The sequence below is a fragment of the Solenopsis invicta genome, chromosome 5 (genome assembly GCF_016802725.1).
Source record: "Solenopsis invicta isolate M01_SB chromosome 5, UNIL_Sinv_3.0, whole genome shotgun sequence".
NCBI lineage: Eukaryota > Metazoa > Arthropoda > Insecta > Hymenoptera > Formicidae > Solenopsis > Solenopsis invicta.
Window position 1 is genome coordinate 21,786,967 of NC_052668.1, and position 19,523 is coordinate 21,806,489.

A 19,523-nucleotide genomic window follows, 5' to 3' on the forward strand; every position below is an offset into this window, starting at 1 on the left:
CGGCGCGTCGTGCGTAGTGCGCAACCTACTCAAGGTTACCGCGCTATCACTCGAGCGCGCGCCTTCGAGCGGACAGGTGGCAGTGTGTGTCGCTCCGTGCGTATCCCATCGTTTGCTTTCGGACAGCGGACCGCGAAACATGATCGTTTTCTCCATTGCATTCGTCACGATTAGAGACCGTCGGTTCGACGATCGACCGCCGTCGGAATTGTTCTCGAAGCAGGTATCGCCCATCGCAATTTGCCAACTCGGGACGAGAATTGGAAGGACGAGGAGAACGGGGGACACTCGAGCGGAATGGGATGGAGAGAGTCGCGCATTATCGTCTCATCGCGATGTTTAATTGCTTTTTTAACGCCTCTGCTCCCGGATATACATCGCGCGCGCCTCGAACGTTGTTCCAAGCCGGGGCTTGGTCGCAACTCTTTTCTCTTTTATTATCTCTCGAAAGCGTGGAATGGTACGCGAATCGGAATGACGAAGAATAACGAGAAGCGATACGGGGCTTCGAGATTTGTCAATAATACTCTTATCTCGCCGGATTTGCGCGTTAAAAGGTACGTAACGATATTGAATATCGATCGTGCGCTTTCGAATTAGTCGCAATTAGATGTCGAATCGATCCGCATCGTGTCGCACGACAATGTGAAGCAGAGTGAAGTTGCCGATGTCACTCTGGAATTTTTCTGTCGGACGAAACGTCGCCGGTATGGAACGGATTTGCTCCGAGATCGAGCAATGTCGCGGCGCCTCGGATCAGTAGCTCCGCGTCTCGATCTAGTGCAAATAATGGAGTGAGTGTATCGGCGTGTATCGCGGCATCGATTCAATGAGTGATCTCGGCCGTGCCGAGGGTCGATTGACAACAGAGGGCTGACGGATAGAGGATAGAGGTTACGCTCGCGAGCACCGTGTCCCCCGGACGCTCGCTCGTCGCGGTCGCATTTGTCGCGTTTCTCATCGTGATGTCAATCGCCCCGATCTCACTCACCCCGAAACATTCGAGCATATATAACGTCTATCGCTCCAAAAGGCAAGAAACGCGGTGAGGCGAGGGTATAGTTGGCCGTGCAATAGAGTGAAGTTGGCCGCGCGAGTTTCGAACTTTGGAAACCGTGATTCGCACGAGATTCGCTAGCTGATTTGAGAGATGTCGCGAGTGTCTCGAATAGCACGTCCGTGTTTTTCCCGCGCGTTCCTCCCCCGCGCTGTGAATGTTGTGTATACCGTATTCTCTATCAACGCCTCGAGAATGCCGTTCTGATCGCGTTTTCGCGAGTGTCAGTGCTAGTGTTCTGTAATCGCCATGGAGGAGCGACAATGGGAGGGCGAGAAAGGAGGAGGAGCGACAACGGAAGGACGAGAGATGAGGAGGAGATGGAGGAGTATCTTGAGGAGACACCGGACGACGACGAAGCTCTCGCGAATGGTGAGTGATTTCTAACTTATTTTATTCGTTATTCGTTACTGATATTAAACGCGCTCCGTTTATCTCCGTGATATCTATGCTTTAGGAAAGTAATCTTTGAGTAAAAGTGACACGAGCGATTGATATGAATTTCACGCGCGATTGATCGTAAGGAAATTAATCTTAAGCGAATATTGATTTATTCGCTGATAAAGTATTAGAATTAGCTCGCGATTAAGCAGGTTAAAAATCAATTAACTGTCACGAATCTTTTATAATTCTGCATGTAATAATTATGAAATATTGTCTTTGTCATATCAAAAGCGCGAAAACAATTAAATTACATTATTAAATTAATCTGAAATTTATTTTAAAAAATTATATTCTTTAAAATAATTGTTAATTTAACACTCTTGAAATATTTATTATTTTTGTTACATCAACCAAATGTGCTTAAATTAAAATCTTAAATTTATTTTAAGAAGTAATTCTTTTTAAAGAAAATATTGAATTTATTTTAAAATTTAATTTTATGTAGTTTGAAATTATTTTACTCGTGAGTTTTAATTGCGTGAGTTCATTAGTGTCTTTCTTAAGAAAGAACTTTAAGAATATGATTACGTGCAATTGGAAAAAAAATTTAGTGCCATTAGTAACGACAATTTAATTCAGGCATTTTTTAACTACGACTAAATATTTTATTTTATACAACAAAATTTTGTTTATATTAAATAAATAGTTTTGTTCGATATATTTTAACCAAATATAAATTATATGATATATATTTTAACCAATTATAAATTATATAATATATATTTTAAGCAAATTATTTGTTGTACAACAAAACATTTTTCTTAGTGTGTTAAATGCTTTGATGTGAAAATGTTTTCTATGTCTTGTGGCGAAATTTACCATTAAAATTTGATGATCGAAAAAATGATAGAAATAATTCAAAGGTTTTTTTTATAAAAATCAAACTCACTCGTTAATATTTTTTATCTGAATGACACCAAATCATTCTCTATTAGTAACGTCACATCGTGAACAATTTTGCTAACTGAAAAATCAAACAGAAAAACGGAAAATATAAATATAAATAAATAATAAAATTTTTTCTACAAGAATCAAATAAATACAAAGGTTTTTTACTTGTTTTTAGGCCCTTAAAATATTAATTAATATAATAAACAGTTTGAAACTGAGAAGTTTTTTGTTTCCTGAAAAAAGTTAACTTCTTGTACTTGTTTGGCATAAAATTTTTATTATAGAATTTATTTAAATGCTTTTATATATTTTTATTTTTATAAAAGAATGAGTATCAATCATTTCTCGTAAAAAAACAAAATGTTAGAATTATAGCTTGTGATTAAGCGGCTTAAAAATTCGTTAACTGTCATGAAATTTTTATAATAAATTTTGTGTGCAATAATTTTTAAAATATTTATTGTTTTTGTCATATCAGCCACACGAATGCAGTTAAATTATATTGCAAATTGATCTTAAAATTTATTTAAAAAATTTATATTCTTTAAAAAAAATTGTTAAATTAATATTTTTGAAACGTTTATTTTTGTTACATTAACAAAAACACATATTTCAATTGTATTATACTTAAATTTCTAAATTTATTTTAAGAAGTTGTTCTTTAAAAAGAATTTATTTTAAAATGTAATTTTGTGTACTTTTAAAATTATTTCAATTCTAATTTCATATAATTTTAAAGTTAGTAAAAAAACAATATTGCTTTGCAACCATGTCACACACGTAATTATTTCTATCACCTCTTCGATCATATACATGCACATTTTATTTGTTTCGTCGACACTTAAAGGAACTTTTCTTTCTACAAACGATTTCCGCCTTCAGCTGCAAAGCATCTCGCGCCTCATGACGTTAATAGCGCGATTCTTAGGCGCATATGGTCGTGCTACTTGCACTTGCCTAACGACACGTCGCGCGTTCGACAATTAATAATTAACTTCGCCTCTGCCCTCCCTACTCTTCCCCTCTCTCTCTCTCTCTCTCTATCTTTCTTTTGTACCCTTCCCTTCCTCGCGCTCGCGCGGAATTACGCGGGGCCGGGCGCCTGAAGAATTTCAATGGCTATCGACGATAACGCACACCGTGCCGGCTCGTAATCATATAATTCTAACTATGCGATTACGGGCGCCGCGCGGCCGTAAATGAGCCGGCCTGCAGCAGCTCCGGCCAGTAAAGTTTTAGCCGCGCTAATAACGCAGCCCTTACCATAAATACCCTCCGGCTGCGCAATTGCAATGAAGTCGTTCGTTCGTTCGTACGCCCGCGAACACGGTGGGGCCGTAAATATCATCTCGAATGGACAGAAGCCCGTGATAATCTCCGCAATAAATAGTCGGTTACGGCCCCGCGTCTTAGAGCACGGCCATGAACGGTCGAAAACGCGCCTCCGCCGTTTTTTCTTTTCTTTCTTTCACTGATTGTTCCTCTCCTTTCCCGTCTTTTTCTCTATTAGATTACACTAATTATCGTTTGGCCACTATAATAACCGTTTATTTGGATCGACGCACGAATTGCGTAAAAACTTCATCCCTTATTGCGGCATGGAAAAATCGTAAGAACAGAAAATGTTGCGGAAACGTTTTCGTTGCGAGATTGTGATAATCGAACAGCGATATTCAAGTGTGCGGCTTCGGAGAAATTGCGTAACGCAATCAGCAATACTGCGGCGAAAATATTCGCAGCGGTAACGTGACATATGTTGCTGCAAACTTGCGGTAGTGTCGCATAATGTAATATTTTTTAATGTGGTTTTTTTTGAGAGAGAAAGAGAGAGAGAGAGAGAGAGACCGCAACCTGCTCTACTATAAGTCTCCCGAGAATCAGGAAGTAGTTAAATCCATTGCCGCCTTCGGTGAGGCGTTTTTTAATTACGATACAATCTCTCTGAGCGCAACCACCCGCTGTTACCGCGAAGTTGAATCGACTGACATTAAGAAGACGTATGTTAAATCCTGAATTCTGTCAGCTTGCATCTAGGGGGGAAGAAAGTAGGGAGAGGGGTGAATGTCTTCGTACATCTTCGAGCCTCTGATCGGCGTTACCAGCCAACTTCCGGTCCAACAAAAAAATGACAACGTGACGATGTTTTGATTCCCGCCGCGTTACAAATTGACACCTCTAACCAACGGGCGATTTTTCACGGGAGTCCGTAATAATCTCGCATTAGCTTTTCAGTAGCCCGTCGCCCTCGACCCTCATAATAAGCCTAACTGAGCGCAACAATATAATTTATAGAGGCCGCTTCTTTTTACGGCTAATTACGGCGAATTACGGTCGTACGATAGAGAGCCCATTAAGGACCGCCGTCGTTGATCCTGATTAGGAGGAAGAAACGTGGGCGCGAGCGAGGCGACGACGATGTGCGCAGGTTTTATCTCCGATTCGTGTGAAATATCCTTCGCGATGTTCTGTAACGGGTGTCTCGCGATGTCCTGAAGTTGTTTTAAGTTTTTCTGAACTTTTTCTTAATTTTTTTTCAAGCTAAGTTTCTTTGCAAAATTAATGAGACTATAAACAAATAAATATATTAACGCGTGAAAATTCTCTCTCTCCTTTTGATAAACGATTAAATCTAAGAAACTAAGATTAAAGTTTTAATCTACTTAAATATAGAATTTGAATATTTCATCGTTAAATATTTTCCGAGATAAGACAAACACGTTCACTCATCACACTTCAATCAATGACTCGGTCCGCGAAGCGAGACTGTCGCAGCAGCAGTAGCAGCAGCATTCGGCCACTCGGTTAATGGCACGTGGAGTCCTTTAATCGATAGAAAGGAGCGCGTGTCAGTTAGGTACTCGTACCCTGCGATAACACGCTGTATTTCACGAACGTACTAGCGCGTGTGCAGTAAAAGAAGATGAGGAAAGATAGAACAGGACAGAGAGATATCGAAATAATATGAAAATAGAGAATGGAAATACAGAGGAGGATAAAGGAGGCTAAGAAAGGACAGAGAGAAGGTTCTATCTTGTTCTACCCTCTTTTCGATTGTGAGAGAAAGAAGATAGAACAAGATGGAGGATGCACAGAAGAGAGAACGACGACTAGGAGATACGCAAAACGATGTATAGAAAGAAGAGAAACTGAGGAAGAGATACAGACCGATGAAAGAAGACAAAGAGAAAAGAAGAAGAAATGATGACGGGGTAGAGGCACAGAAGGCAGGGCAAAAAAAAGAAAAGAAAGCTTGTGGATGACGATGAAGGAAGCAGGAGTAAGGCGGTATACGAAAGAACAGGTACGATCGACAGGCAGAGGAGAATAAAGAAGCGAGGAGGGAGGGATGGGAAGAGAGGAAGAAAGGATGATGAGCTGATAAAAGGAAGAAATAAAGGCGGATCGCATGCAGGAGTAACGTGGAAGAAAGTGAAAAGAGGCGAAAAGAAATTAAGAGGGTTGATGCAAAAGACAGAAAGATGAGAATATCGTTGATAACAATATCACGTCGAGTCATCAACAACGACAAGCAAACGAAGAGATCTCATGTGCTCGCCCCATTTCGAAGGGAAATAACGACATTGCGACGGGGAGAGAAAGATAAATTAAAAGGTGATATAGATAGGGTAGCTACAGAAAACAGAGGAAAAGAGAATCATCTGTGATGATAGAAGATAAAAGAGGAAGAGAAAGGAATTAGCCGTAGATGTTCATATGCGAAAGGGCGATAGAGGAAGAAGACAATGAACGGTATCTAGAGAGAGAGAGAGAGAGAGAGAGAGAGAGAGAGAGAGAGAGAGAGAGAGAGAGAGAGAGAGAGAGAGAAAGAGAGACAGGTACGTAGAGATGCAGAGGAGCAGATAGAATGGCAAGGTGGAAGTGCGGCGTGGCGCGGCAGGCGAAGAGCGGGTTGGGAAGAGGAGAAGGAGGAGGAGGAGGAGGTGGTGGTGATGGTGGAGGAGGAACACACTTCGCGGGCGCGAAAGGTAAAGATTCCCTGAAACCTGTGGCATTTCGCGAGGCGGTCTACCCTCTCGTCTCCCGCGACGCCGCAGGATCGATAGCGTGTCAGACGAAGAGAAGCAAGCGGCTACGGCGGTGGCGGCGACGGCGGTGGCGGCGGCGTCGGCGGTGGCGTCGGCGGCGGCGGCAGCACCACCAGCCTATTTCCAGTAACAACAGCAGCCAGCCAGCGGCAGCGACGGCGGCAGAAGCAGCAGTAGCAACGACGGAAGCGCCTCTCGCAAGCGAACGCTGCTCCGCAGCCATTCCACGGCCATGTCTGGCGGCGCTCCGGCTTGGCTACGCCCGTGTCTCCCGTTGCTGGCCAATCCAACACCACCGTACCACGTTTGCCACGGTGGTCGTGGCCAATGGGCGTAGCTGCAGCTCCACGTCGGTTGCGCGAGTCTGGTGGAACTTCGGGTGAGACGAAGAGGGGGACGCTCGCAGACACCGCAGGTGCAGCCAGTTGGCTGGCGAACTCGAGGCGAGCGTGCTCGCGTCATCGTCGTGTTCGCTCCGCCGCTGCCGTGACGTGACGTATCGCGCGCCGTGCGCCGGCATCTCTGGTCCCCCCTCGAGAGATAGACAGGCCGAGCGAAAAAGAAAAAGAAAGAAAGCGTCATTGGTCAGCGGCTCGCGCACCGATCCAGAAGTCGCCACGACGAACACCCTGGGATCACCCTGGGAGCGCAGGAAACAAACGCGACGAAAGCACGACGCCGCCGCCGTCGCCGCCGCCGCTATTCTCTCATCTTCGGGGGTCGATTCGCCGGCACGGTCGACGAAACGGGAGGATCTACCGCGAGGTTGTGCGAGATTCGAAAGAGAGATTGTTCGATGCACATGGACCAAGTTCCGAGAGTCCTTTCTGTATGCTGAATTATTCCGAACAAAGAGGCAATCCGTAAAAAGAAAAGGGTCCGTTGGACCGAGATCGGTCATCGCGTCATCGTACGCTTGAGACGCGATATTTGGAACGAGCGGCGTCATGACCGCGTGTAAGATGCATGTACCTCGGGCGAGATTGTGAGTGAACGAACGTTGGTATTCTAGATTGCTCCGGAAGAGACGTTAAAGAGATCAAACGGGTGAGCAAGCGGGGCTCGGGTCGCAATGAGGACGACAGGGCGCTCTCAGAACGACAGCTGAGAGAACGCGCGCGCCGTCCGAGGTTGACAACCCTGTCTTTGTGTACAACAGGACGAGTACCAACAGACGAGTTACGGAGAGTGCCGCGCTGCGAGGAGTGCAAGGACAGCGCGCGCGGAACAAGCGCGGCGGAAATTTTGCAGTGAGTGACGAGAGGAAGCAAGTTAAGAGTAAACGCTGGCATTACTGGCATTGGGGGGGAAAGTGTGAGAAGTGCGATTTAACGGCCGTTGGGATAACAACGCAGTAAAAGTGGGTGCACTGGGGCCCTCGGGACCGTTCGGCCGATACGGGCCCGTCGAAGGTGGGCCTGGTGGTGGTCCCGGGCCCGGCGAGGGAGTGGGGGCAGGGGTGGCCGCGGTCGCGGCTGGGGAGGTGGAGGGCTACGGGGGCGCCGGGGGCGGGGAGGGGGCCCCGGGGGTTGGTACCCCCCGGATAAGAGTCACGGCCCTTGGCGGGCGTTGCTGCGCACCCCTGCCCGTCACCCAGGCTTGTAACATAGGTAAGAAGCATGCGAACGTCGTTTATCTACTAGTCACTGTACCCTCGGGCCCCGCGAATGGCCCACGTCGCGCGCGACATCGCTTTCACGTATAACGCGCGCGCTGCCCTGTTGGCAGATTAATTGGACCTAGATTTGAAAGTCAAAGAGTAAGTGTCGACGCATAGTTACCGATAGAATACCGTGTGGGAATGCTGCTGCTCTCTGATATATGAAAATCTCATACGGTTGCAATCGCGATACGCAGACACGCAATCACGACGTGGTCGACGGAATGTTCTTAATGTTTCCGTTTTCCATCGTGGAGAATAGATAGTGGTTGTTGATGAGTTAGAAGTTGCAAAAACATCTGTCTTAGAACGTCAAATGTGAACCGAGAGAATTCCCGATATGATAGTTTGAAAATCGATAGCTAATATGTATACTTTCTTGTTACGAATATTTTATACAAATTCGAGAGAAATATCAATATTATTTTATAAATTCTATATGAGAGAACGTTCGCGTTGAGCATTCTAAAACGATCGTAAGGCGTGCAAAACGTGAGTGTGATCATTCTTTACTCCCCATTTCATCTTATCGTTCCCGTATTCCCGATACTTATTTTACGCAGGCGTGTCATGCAACTTTTTTGTACGAGTAGTGCACATCTCGCGTAAAATAGAATGGATTCCGAAGTAACGTATCCCTTATAGCGCAACGTCGGACCAATGTCATGCCTAATGCACCAGAGAACCGTGCAGGATACGCGCGACGCGCGAAACAGGATCAACCTTGTTGATGCCGAAGTATATCTTTGGAACGCGTAACATTTGGATTGACAATCGATTCGAGTCTCCAAGATTTTTTTCTCGAAAGAAAAAAAGAGGAACGATAATTAAGAGCGACATTTTACTTCTTATATAATTGGAATTTATTAGTTTAATCCTCATATTTCATTTGTATGTTCCATTTACATTTAAATTAATATAACTCGAAACTTGCGTATACATATAACTTGAGTGGTAATGTTGAAATTTACAAGTTGAAAAGTATTTTTTTTCTTGATTCAACATCAACAAATTCGACCGTATTTTCTAGAACCGCAGTGCTCTATTAGTTAAGACCACTTTTTGTGCGAGTCGCCGCCGGTTTCTTCGCGAGAGTTCTCGGTAAGGCGCGTTGCTGCAAAGTACCTGTTGCTGTATGCGAAACTTTTGCGAACGATTTTTCCGCTCATTTTCGCGCGTTGCCGCATTCGCGGGAGCGCCGTGCCATTTCGATCAATCTCGCAACGAAGGGCGTGCATCTCCCTTTCTCTCTCTCTCTCTCTCTCTCTCTCTCTCCCTCTCTGCGAAAGAAACGTCACGCGTGAGAAGCTGCACGCACGAATAGATCACGAGTCAATGAACCGCTCAATAGAGAATACATTCGCGCGACGTTATGCATGCAAATCTATGCTGCGATCGAAGGAGCGACGCACTTTTTTTTCCCGCTCGCTACGTCGCAATTGCGCGGGTCGAAATGACGTGGGGAAGTGTCTTTACACGCTTACGCCGCGATAGACTTGCGTCGAAGTTGTTCGCAAGGTACAGGGGAGGGCTGGAAACTTTTTAAGGTATGTTAATGTATTTAAATCCTGCCTTGGTGAAGTCTGTCACATGTGCGAAAGCGAGCGAGTGTAATTTTGTATGTGACACGCAAAAGTTTTATTCATACTTTTAAATAAACGCTCGGATTACTCGGATAATAATCTAGTAGTAAAAGTGAGTATGATCGGGCGTAATTAGTTCAAAGCTGTTACACGAAACCGGAAACACGCGCCTACTATGGAAAACGTACGTTTGATTAATTATTTTTCTTAAGAGAAATTTTCAGCACAATTACACGTTACTCATAATAAATAATAATACTATTCAGAATACAATAGTGTAATATAAGCAGCGTTAAAATAAGAAACATTGAATATTATCGTACATTACGCAAAATATTCAATTTTCTTTTTTCTGCAATTAACAAAAGTCTATAGTTTGGAAAATCAATATTCTTTTCATTATCATCTTTATTCTTTTTATATATCTTAAAAGAATTTATGAGAAACATAAATAGATGAAGTGCTAAAAGTGCTAAAAGTTGCACCAATCGATCAGTAAGTTTAAATATAAATTTGAGTTGATGAATTATATTATCGCGCGCGGAGATCACACAAAAATTATTACACGGTTCTATATTTCCAGAATTCTTTTCAAAATATTTTGTTTTCTATATCAGTGTTACGCAAACTCTGGATAAAACCAATTCTTTTTGTTGAGTTAATTCATCGTCCATTTCATTAAAAAGAAAACGGAAAATACTGATTACCCAGTTTACAGTTGTGGCAAAGTCATTGAGAAATATGTCTCTTATCGTAGGTCACAAAAAATTCATGTGATCTCTGAAATTAGCCTTAATTAAACACAATTAACGAGATAACTTTTGAAGCCCTATCTTCTTAAGATTTTCTTGAGAGAGTGTTCCATTTTTCTCTCTTCTTTTTCTCTTTCCACCAGTCCCTCCGATTCAGATTCACCGAAGTTGGCGAATCGATTCGCCGCCGGCGCGACTCTCGGAAAATAGTAATTTTCGCCGCGATGGTGGTTTGCCGAAACTGGGTGCACCTGACGTAGGCGATCTTAGACTGATTAAGGTAATTCGCTGAAATTCGTTCTCCTGCTTCATCCCCTCCGCGTCGTCGACAACTGCGAGTCTGGGGATGAGAACGCGCATGTCGAAATGGGGTTGCTCTTATATACACATGTATATACGTACATACATACGGTTTTTATTATACATACATACATACATACATACATACATACATACATACATACATACATACATATATATATATATATATATATATATAGTACATAAGAATAAACATAAACGATTTCTCGCTGCTTCAGCGTCAGTTTCGGCTCTAAATCAGTCAAAAATTACATTGAAAAATTGATTTCCATTTATGTAAGAGCTCATCTTGAGATAATGGTCTATATTTTCAACTCATTTTTATCGATAAGTGCATCTTTAGCAGTTTACGTTACATATAGTATGGCATCTCTCAGAAATAAATATACGCATTTATTGATAAAGTGAGTTTAGCGTGTGGGCCTTTGTCTTTAAGTGCGTGTAAGAATTAAAAATATAAATACAATTAATAGAATAACACATAGAATTAGAGATGTAGATATAAATAGAATCGAGAATTTCTTCATGAATAATACAAATTTTCATTGATACTTCTTCCTATTTCGCGATGCTTCTTATATTATCATGCTATTTATAATCGTATTGAGCCTCATTTATTCATATATTTTACATTCAAATGAAGAAGAAACTTTGATTAGCATTTTTTTAAATGTTCTTGTGATGAAGCATTAGTCATTAATATTAAATTAAAGATTTTCTGGCATTTTTTTTACCATTACGTCATTGCTCCGGCATTTATGTTAAAGACATCTCGATAAAGTCTCCTCCGACGGAACAAAATAAGATCCGGCATGACGCGAGCAGTGACGTCCAGCCAGAAAAAATCGGATTAAGTAATCCGATGTCGCTGGATTAACAGGGTTTTCGTCTCACGTCCCGCTAATCCTAATCTGGTTTATGCGATTCAACTAACTAGGTCTCTCTTACGGTTTCCTGTCTCTCATTTTTTCCGACTAAAGGCAATCACACGAGAAGTTAGTTGTCTAACTGGAATCGGCGATCGCATAAGTGACAGACATTTCGATACTTAGTGGATGAATAAATATTTTGATAAAACTGAGAATAATTTTACAAACCTTTTTTTTCGCAATCAAACTAACGTAAGAATAAGAGCTAAAAATATCTTGCGATTATTATTTTTTTACGCTGTAAACTTGTATATATATATATATGTAGATATTATAGACATAAAATTAAGGCTTCATTTACGTGTCAAAGAGAAAAATTATTAAGGATTATTTTAAGTATTTCTAATGCTTCTGTCGAAGACACAGTATCCAGACAGCACCAAAATCGAGGCATTAGACATTTTTAAATACCGACTTAAAGATGTCTTTAAACCATATCAAGCTAAAAGACATCTCCAAGATGTCTTTAAATCGTCTTATGTTCCAATTTTGAATTATGCGTGCTGTCTGGGTATCGTTTGAGTAGTTTACTTTAATCGGCACTGATGTGTGACACGTGAACACCCTGTGTGTGTGTCTCATATTCGTTAAAACCGTTATTCAAGCATTTAAGTCGTTACGCGATAATATCGGAATTCTACGTGGTATTTATACGCGAGATTAGTTTCCTAAACGCGTTACCTTAATTTATGTTATTGATTTCGTGATTAGATAACAATTTACTGCTTGAGCGTACGGCAATAATTTCTTTTTGTAAAAATACCTTTAAATGACTATAATCGCCGCAACAATTTAAAAAACTAACGTCAGCTTTACGTTAAATATATGTCATTAATCTGGAAACGTATTTTAATCTTAATTGCTATATTAGAATTTTATGCAGCGACACATATCATGTGTGATTGATAAATCCTCTGTTTTGATTTTCTCTAATGTCCTTTAATAATAGAAATTTTTAAACTTTTTAAATCTATATCGACGCATAAAATAAATTCGGTGAATTATTTCATAAGAAATATTATAGAATATCGTGCATCCAAGATACTTGATAAACAAGTTCAGTGAATATTAATAATTTTATTTTTTTTTTGTAGATATTTTTAGTGTGGTCTTTGCTGAGATTAATAATTATCATTTTCAAATATATATAAAATGGAATAACTTGAGAGAAAGAAATTAGAAGATATTACAATAATAGTGAAATTATTCATCATATCAATAGTTGAATACATAAGTGATTTTAAATGCTTTTCGTTAATGTTAAGATTTGCGCCACATCCACCAGGTGATTCGTTTTTGTTGTATCAAGTCAAGAGGTAGCTAGCTTCAGGCATTGGCGGCGGGGCGCATGCGAGTCGATTACACGGAATAGTTTACGATCTCGAAGTTAACTTGCGAACGTTCACGGGCTACGTCGATGCCGTTCTATACCACCCTCGCCTTTCTCGCCCTTCCGCGAGAGGGATGAGATGCGCAAGGTCAGATCTTAAGGGTGGGAGGAGGGTTGCTAGGTTGACAACCCTGCCAGCCAGGCAGAGGGACTCCGCCCATTGGCGGAAACTACGGAAAAAAAGGAAGAGAAGGGTGAATTCCGTGGGTCTCAATGATGGCGATAAAAACGGCGAGAGGGCGAACGGAGGGAAGAAAAGGAAAAGGGATAATGGCAGAGTGAAAGAAAAAGAGAGGAAAAAATGTATAGAGAAAGAGAGAGAGAGAGAGAGAGAGAGAGAGAGGGAAGGAAAGATAGGAGAGTGCACAGGGTGAAAGAGCAGTCTCGTTCGCGAATGTTAATTAACGACGAATTATAATTATTCGCTGTGGGGCCTGGTCGCAAAAGGCGCGTGAAAAAGCGGCCGCGAAATTAGTCAGATGAAAAATTGCGCAACTATAAATGCCGAAGCACGATCGTTAAATTCATCGATGCAATAATCCGCGGCTTTTTGTTTAAGCGCCGCGAAATTTATGGTCGCGGTATCCCGTCGCGATGCTCGAAATTCCCCTCACCTCACCTGCATCCTCTTTCTTACGAATTAGAGGGAACGTCGTTAGCTAGGCAATCGCAGCGCACTCCAGAACGGTAAAATTTCAACTGACCATTCGACGATCGTAACGTAAACATTTTAACCGCGATATTTTACATTGTTCAAATGGCCGTGCTTAAATTACTGAACGATGCCCGGTAGTAATTGAAACCTCAGTTAGCGCTCGGAAATTTTTGATATGTTTAATCGTTACTGTTATATAACAATGAATGATGTATACACAGGGTTGCGGCTGAAAATGTGCGCTCCATTGATGAATTTAAAGACTTGTTTAACGAAATCAATTCTCGTGTTTATCCAATTTTTTATTGATTAGCTACAATTTATTATTTATAGCTCATTAATCGTCAACGTTTAATTTTCAATCATTAACGATGTATTTGTAGCTAAGCTAAAAATTGATTTTACGATATTAATAAAATCTTTAAATGAGATATATTAAGTGTATCTCAGGGAAATTAAGATATATTTTATTTTCATTTCTTGACAAATATTCATATGAAATAATACACAAAGAATATTATATGTGTGTAAAATAATAAGTTTAGTATTATATGTAAATCATATATTATAGTCGATATATAAGAATAATATAAGTAAAATAAAATTGTGTGTTTTTAGAAAAACTTAAATTTGGCTCACGTACGCATTGGCTAATGCAGATATCATCGCAATGCCAAATGTTGTTATTATGATGTGGTAATTGCGATTATCTATATTCAACAATGTATGGTTCATAATTTACATGTAGCAATGTTTGTATTATCATAGGTTAAGAAACGATTTAAATATTTCGTTGTTTGCAAAACTTTCGAGGATTATCATACATCTGCAGTTGCTAACTCTCTCTATTTGCCTTTGTTTAAAAATTACATATTTCAAGTTAAATTTTAATTACGAGTTACAAAAAAACACAATTGTATTCAATTCTCGGTAACGCGTCAAAAAGAAATGAAAATGATATATATCTGCCCATCTAAGATTGATGCAATTTGCGAAGAAAATGCGCGATATGTTGCCAAGATTCCTTCAAAGAATCGTTCGCTCCGAATTAATTAGAGAATCTGTGAAACACTTAAAAGAAACACGCAACTTTCGTCATCAATCTTATCAGCCCGTAAAAACGGGAATTTTTTCCGCGGATCGGATTAGTTGCTGCTTTACGTGATTAGTACGGCGATTATGTCGCATTGTTGTATTTTTACACCGGTCTGGACTGTGTCAACCAGATCGTACGGCGATTTAACCGTCGAATATACAAAAAAGCCTAGCACAATGCACGCCTCGTTATGCACGCGCGCTCTTACAATGAAAGCGCTTAATCTTCTTTCTAAATAAAACGCCACGCTCGAAAGGCTTCCGAACATTTCGATCAATGCTCTCAGCGCGATTAATAAGCCATTTCTCTCTCATTTTTTTTTTTTACAACAAATCATCGCCACGTGCGCTTACTTTGCGTATCTGCATGTGATTTTAATTCGACTCATTGCGGATAATTTCGTGCGTAATTCCGATCGAGTTCCCATTGTGATAATTATTCGACGGGAGTTTTGAAACCAGCCGGAAATTAGTATTTATAAATAAAATAACGCGTGTCGCGAAAGACGGATTTAACGTTGCGTGAGCGCCAACGATATTTCATTCTTTCGGCACTACTAAAGAGCGGAATGTTGCATCGGATGTACTAGAAACGTAAAAGAAAGAGAATATATTCTCGGGTACGTACTGAAACGCGCTCACCGTGATTTGAACCTCGCGATGCATCCGCGATTACATTAAATCGCGTAAAGCCGGCGTTATGTTACGCGGAATGCGTAGCGCATATTTACAGCGAAATGTTCACCATTGCGTGCAGAACCAATATTAATTTAAGCTTTGCCCGGAACCAATGACGTAACGTTTGTGTCCACTACGCGTGCATTAATAACCGTGCCGTTAATATTTCATCAAATTTCAATTGAAAATTCTCGAATTGGATGTATCAGATCGAGTCGTTTGACGAAGCGCAAAAAGATTCGCGCGTTTCATCTTGGAAAGACGAGGAGGGCGGGGGAGGGAAAGAGAAAAAGAGCAGATAGTTTAAAAGAGCGAGATACATATTGAACGAACTTGTACCGCGGGACTGAACGTCATGTCGTAAGATCCTCGGGGTTCCAATGGAGACGGAGGTGCGTAATGTGTTCTCTTTTAATTTCAACAGGGAGACGCGGTCTGGCGATGCTCCTGTCATGTGCAGGATGCGAGAAACCGATAATGGATCAGTACCTGCTGAACGTTTTGGACCGTGCATGGCACGTCGAGTGCGTGCGCTGTTTCGACTGCAGAGCCGCGTTGCAGGACAAGTGCTTCTCCAGGGAGGCGAAGCTCTTCTGCAGGAACGACTTCTTCAGGTACGTGTTATCTGTGTACGTGTATGCGCGCGCTTCCAATCCTATCCTTCTGACTCGTCGCTATAATACCGAGAGCCAGTTATCTTAGAAAGAGTAAAGTTTCACGATAATTGATATTACCGAGTGAAACACGTTGATCAAATTTTCTAATAAATATCACCGTTCATTAGTCAGATAAATGAAAATTGTTAATACTGCGGAGGAAAAATTAATTGATGCTTAATAGAATCATCTCAATATTCCATTTAAGGAACTTGCTCTTGCAAAGCGCCAACGCTCTTTAAGATGATCTAAATGAATGATTATTAGAAGTTAATTAACCGGCATAGGAAATTATTATTATCGAGCACTATTATTAAATATCGAACATATAATTAGAGCTCTCGTTCATAATAATCTGTATGTATACATATGCATCAATGAATATAGATGCGTCAATATAGACCGAATATAGATCGACTACGTGTGACTAGTCTCCCTGTGTGCTAGTTACTAGGATCAGAAACACACCGTAATAAAGTGTCGATGTATGCGTAGCTCAATAATTAATGCGTATAGCGTACCTAATATATTTACAATTGCATTGGTACAATGATAAAAATTTCAAAGTGCCCCGCGCCTTTTCCTTTTCGTTTCTCTCAAACTACCGCGAAAGTTCGCGTTACCGAGCGGTGAGTTCCTCGCCGTTCGCCAGCACCTTCCCCGATCTTCTAGCCGCCTTCTTGTTTACGATCTATTGACGATGAATCACGCGGGAAAGATCAGCCGTCGGTGTTTTTGCGTGATTAAGCGACGGTTCGGCGCGATTCGAGAAAAAGGGATCTCTCGCGGAGTGTAGGCCTTGGCGCTTTCTCGTCGAACAACGCGGGCGCCGTCTCGCTCGGTCTGATCTTAACCCGGCGTTACTAAGCCGGAGTATGACAAATCCTAGGTACTCTAACACTTAACGCACACACATACACATACACACACCTCCGGACAATTGTTCTGCGCATTTCTTTTCTTTGAAATATCTTGTCGCACAACTGTAAATAATTACAACATTTATATACAATTTTTTTAAACACTCGATCATACACAAATTGAGCTCCATTGATCAATAATACTTAAATTTCTAGAGATGTTAAAGTATATATAAAAAAAGTCATTCGATATTATTTATCATATATACTGGTAAAAATGACGAAAATTAACGACGGATACGAACGACCTATTGTGTAGTGATGGCCTAGAAAACAAAGGTGCGGTTAAGTGATAAACATAGCATTATTTTTACAATTGCTGTTATTGTAATAAAAGAAGTTTTAAAATAACTTTCGAGAGAATTATGTCAATTTTACAATTTGGGTCCGAGAATTAAATTTAATTTCAACTATTTTTAAAAGTTTATTTCATATATTTGATTCGAGCTCTTAGCCGGATTTTAATAAACTCCACTTTAGTAACGCCGAGTTAAAAAAAAATCGACTATTTGTTTTTGCATGGCGATGCACGCAGATATACGCTGTCATGAATAAGCGAGCAACGAAAACTTGTAAACTTGCTATGCGACGCGTGTTTTCGTTTTTGCCTATCTTGGAAAAACACGAGACATGCCCGACGATGAGTCCCCGGTGGATCTTACATGCGACACGTCGTAGTACGAGAAAGGAAATTTCCAAAATGGGGATTATCAGCGACTTGCTTTAAGTCAAAAGTCGAATCACACTCGGGAGGTTCTTAAGCTTCTCTCGTGTTGTCGGAAGTTCGCCGGAAGGAAAAGTAGTTCAACCTAGTGATTTGAATTAATGATCGTCGCGCATAGAAGCGATTCAAACGACTCGGCAGCATGGTCGGTGATTAATTCAAACACCCGTAGAGCAAATTGCTTTCGACGTCGTTTTCGGCGGTTGCTTTATTCCTACACCCGTCTCGCGCTGTAAAACTAGCCAAGGAATAATAACTCGATACATCGTTGCAAACAATTTCACGACTGCGGACATTCTCCTCAAACGTTTTCTTCCTTTTGTGCATTTGTAATTTTGTGAAAAATTACACGATTAACATATTCCTAACACACATCGAAACATATTACGTTGTGTGATAAATTACTACTATTTCTTATTATGCGTATTTCATATTTGATTGTAAGTATTATCAGTGATATATTATTAACATCATTAATGTTGTCGTTATTAATTCTCTAGAAGTCGCATCGTCTTATTGTTATTAAAAAAATTGTTTTGATTGCTTTGATTTTGCTAATAATCTATCGATATCTCATTAAAAAAATTTTGTTTCGAAGGTTCCTTAGTGATATATATCAATGAACAATGTTTTTATTTATACATAAATAAAAAACTGTACCAAATTTACATTTTTATATTTACGTGTGGAAAGTAAACACAACTGTGCAATATTGCATAGTTAACAGCATAAATTTGGAGCTGAATTTGTGAACTTGAATCTTTAAATCGATTAAAACGATGCTGCAAATTATCGTTACGGTAGATCCGCAGAGCAAAACATAATTAGTTTTCCCAGTCGTTTATAACTAAAAGAAAAAAAAAATCAACGTTGCCGCAACCTTCATTATTCGCGACGCCACGCCGCCATAGATCTGTCGCATCCTCGCCGTTCCACGTGGGTGGCGAACTATGATATCACCGTATCGATTAGTCAAGGCGAAAAATGGCGAGTTCGCCGCACCGCGCTGTGGCGAATTCAATTTCGCGGCGGTACTTTCCTGCGGTAGCCGGACCGCGCGGATCGTTTGCAAACAAAATCGCCGCGTTCCCGGACGCGGTCCCGCAGAGAGGAGAGGTACTCCGCTTCTTTCGTGACTTCTGGAAGTGATGAACGATCCCCTTTGTGACCAGCGGGAACCGCGCCAGGAACCGTACCGCGGAACGACGCGCAGAGGTCGGTGAAGGAGGAGCGCGCCTCCGATATGTTCGTAGTAGCGAGCGTACGAATATATAACGAACGTGTTGTATACTTTACGAGGCAGCTACTTTGCATCTCCCGGCGCGATGAAAAATTCATCAGCTGATCGACGCCGCGATGGAAAAAAAACGCGTGGCGACTGCAGGCCACCGCGATTCCCTGCGTCTTTCCATCGCCAATTCGGCGCGAACACGACGGAAGCTGTGCGATTTATGAATTAGACTCAGCTAATCGAAGTACGCGTTTAAATGCAATTGATGTAGGAAATGATTTAGGTTTTGACCAAATTCCGATTAGCTTAATCGACAATTAATTAATAAAATTTTTGACTACACAATATGCCGCTTCTAATTCAATCTTCTCTTTCATATACCTAAACTGAGAAAAAATTGTGTTAATTTGTTCAAATAAACAGATTTATTTTAACATCGTTTTCTTGAGTAAAAAAATATTTCCCAGGTTTAAAAATTAATTATTTTATAC

At 41.0% G+C, this 19,523-nt stretch overlaps 1 protein-coding gene across 1 annotated transcript in view; it reads left to right on the plus strand.

Annotated features, from left to right (window-relative positions):
- The first annotated feature begins 26 nt into the window (after positions 1-26).
- LOC105195162 (LIM/homeobox protein Lhx5) overlaps positions 27-19,523 on the plus strand; it is a 47,745-nt gene continuing 28,248 nt past the window's right edge. Inside the window, 2 exon segments of the mRNA XM_011160436.3 lie at positions 27-1,429; positions 15,926-16,115. Of these exon segments, the coding sequence (XP_011158738.2) occupies positions 1,321-1,429; positions 15,926-16,115 (299 nt within the window). The 5' untranslated portion in view covers positions 27-1,320.